We start from the raw sequence: 2,493 nt of genomic DNA on the forward strand, positions 1-2,493 counted from the left end.
TCACCTCTTCTATCTTCCAATCCAACCCAACTGGCATTGGAAAATATTTCTTGCCATGCTAAAACAAGTCCCCATGCTACCTATGAATTGGGTATTTTAATCTTCTTTCTATAGGAATTGGGCAGCAACACATCAAACCAATCCAAATTAGGCAATCTCAACACCTTGTAGCCTAATTGGGAAAGCCAATGTTGGATGAGTACCATCCATGGTTGTCGTTCGTCCACCCTCGTCAATAGTTCCTCCCCATAGCAGGGTCTGGGCTTTATTGCAAAGGTTGGGTAGGCCCAAGCCACCTTCAATCACCTCTTCTATGATTAATGACCAAGAAATGGGTCTCCACCCCTTGCTGCCCTAATCACAGTCCCACACCACTTAAGCCAAAATCCTTTCTAAAATTGTAAGGCAACTGAGTTTCCCCACTAAATACAACATAGACATTAACCAACTCCTGTTCTAACTCAAACTTTCTCCACTCCTCTTGTTGTTGGAGAAGCATTACACTTGATCCATGTGATCTGTCATTATCCAGCATGGTCATGTTCCAATCACCAAGGAACACAATCCTCATGTCTCCATTAACAAAGTTGAGTCACCTCCAAAGAGATGTTCTCTCCATGGAAACATTGGAGCCATAGACAGATATCACCATAATTTGTTCAGCATCAACATCGGCAATGATTGGAATCATCACCTGCTGCAACGACCCTCTTGGTGAGTAACGAATCTCTGACAATAACAATTGTGCCTCTATAGCCGTGTTTGCACACCCACCTCGCCTTCACCAAGCTTCACCTCTTGAAGCGAGGTTTCCTCTACCAAATAAGGCGATGAACCAAGTCCTTTTTGGAGTCGCTACCCGTACATTCCTCTTGTCCATCTTCATCATCCAAAATGGGAAAGACAAGGGGCTTGCGGGCCAATTGTCTAATCAAAAGCTTCTTTCTCTTAACTTACCTTTCAAATTGGCTTGAGCAACATTCTCTTTACCTTCATGGGAATGCTCCTCGTGAACTTTCCTTGCCCTTAGCTTTATCAGCTGCAACCTCATGAACTTCCTTACTAGCATTATAATTTTCTTCATGCATTGGTTTATTTGCCGAGAGGTGGGACTTTTGTCTTTCTTCCAATGTCGAAGGTTTTGTTCCTTTTTTTTCTTTGTTCAACATTTTTTGGCGCCAAATGCCCAAAGCTGAGAGAGTGTGTGTGCGCGCTGGCGCGCGGGATCGAGCGAGCTGTGTAGTCAATCCAAGGGAGAGGAGAGACAGAGCTGTGCAATCAATCTGTGAGAGAGAGAGAGAGAGAGAGAGAGATGCAGATTCGGGTGAAGTGCGGGTGTGGGATAAGTGAGTGCGTGGATTGGGCTTTGCTGGACTTGCAAGGCACCCTTCAGATCCAGACCTCGGCCCAGCATCTCTCCCTCCATAGCCTCCCCATCGGCTCTCTCTGCCGCGCCCAGCAGCAGCAGGTACACAGAGAGAGAGAGAGAGAGAGAGAGAGAGAGAGAGAGAGAGAGAGAGAGAGAGAGAGAGAGAGAGAGAGAGAGAGAGAGAGAGAGAGAGAGAGAGAGAGAGAGAGAGAGAGAGAGTGTGTGTGTGTGTGTGTGTGTGTGTGTGTGTGTGTGTGTGTTCTCTCTGGACTCATAACCGTTCGTGCCATCTCGATTGGCCTACATTTGCCTGCATTTTCCTGATCTGTTTCTGATGATAGGACAAGTTCTACTTCACCGTGGGCTACCATGAGCTAGAGGGCAAGAAGGTCCCCTTGAAGAAGCCGCTTCTGGTACTCAAGAAAGTGAAGAGGCAGGAGGACCCTCAGGACATGGAGCAGCAGCTCTCTCTAGGCACCCCCTTTACTCAGTACCCCACACCATCCTCCGGGTCTGTGGAGCTTCATGTCATTGGCATCATCAGACACAAGATCCTCTTCAAGAACCGCCCCAAACCCCTCATTTCCAGTTAATTAGCTTCCCTTCCTTACTCAGAAGGGGTTCAACAAATGGTCAACAAGGGTTGTCTTATTGACTCACATGGCTTTGGCTTTGTCTTGGGGTTCTGATTTACCTGTGTTTTTGCTCTCTGCAGAGCCGGAGGTCAAAAGGACCAAACAAACATAGCGCCTTCTACCTTGCAGCATTGCATCACTACGTCAAGGAAGATGGCGGTCAGGGAATGGTAACCTTCCAATCCCGGATTCACTTGAAATTGCATTCATCAGATGGCCCAGATGCACTCTCTCGGTTGAGCTGCATGGTTAACAATAGATCCTACCTGATGGTTAGCATCCGATGTCTACAAATGAACATAAGAAAACTCCTTATTGGGAAAGTCTCCCACCTAAGTAGCCTTACTACGTGGTTTCATGAAGTGTATTGGTTGGGGGGGGGGGGGGGGACAATTTATATAACACTTTGTTGGTTTTCAATGTCCAATTCTTGAATCATATTAATGACTTTTGTTGAAGCTTACTTCAAATCAGTGTTCTATTGAACTC

At 46.4% G+C, this 2,493-nt stretch overlaps 1 protein-coding gene across 1 annotated transcript; it reads left to right on the plus strand.

Moving 5' to 3' along the window:
* The first annotated feature begins 1,118 nt into the window (after positions 1–1,118).
* LOC148010480 (uncharacterized) lies at positions 1,119–2,258 on the plus strand. The gene is made up of 3 exons (XM_087671760.1): positions 1,119–1,468; positions 1,711–1,957; positions 2,085–2,258. The coding sequence occupies exons 1-3, from the start codon at positions 1,313–1,315 to the stop codon at positions 2,114–2,116; spliced, it is 435 nt and encodes a 144-aa protein (XP_087527886.1). The 5' UTR covers positions 1,119–1,312; the 3' UTR covers positions 2,117–2,258.
* Positions 2,259–2,493: the final 235 nt, after the last annotated feature.

This window comes from Lygodium microphyllum, chromosome 29 (assembly GCF_053477565.2).
Source record: "Lygodium microphyllum isolate KBCC chromosome 29, Lygodium_microphyllum_v1.1.10, whole genome shotgun sequence".
Lineage (NCBI taxonomy): Eukaryota > Viridiplantae > Streptophyta > Polypodiopsida > Schizaeales > Lygodiaceae > Lygodium > Lygodium microphyllum.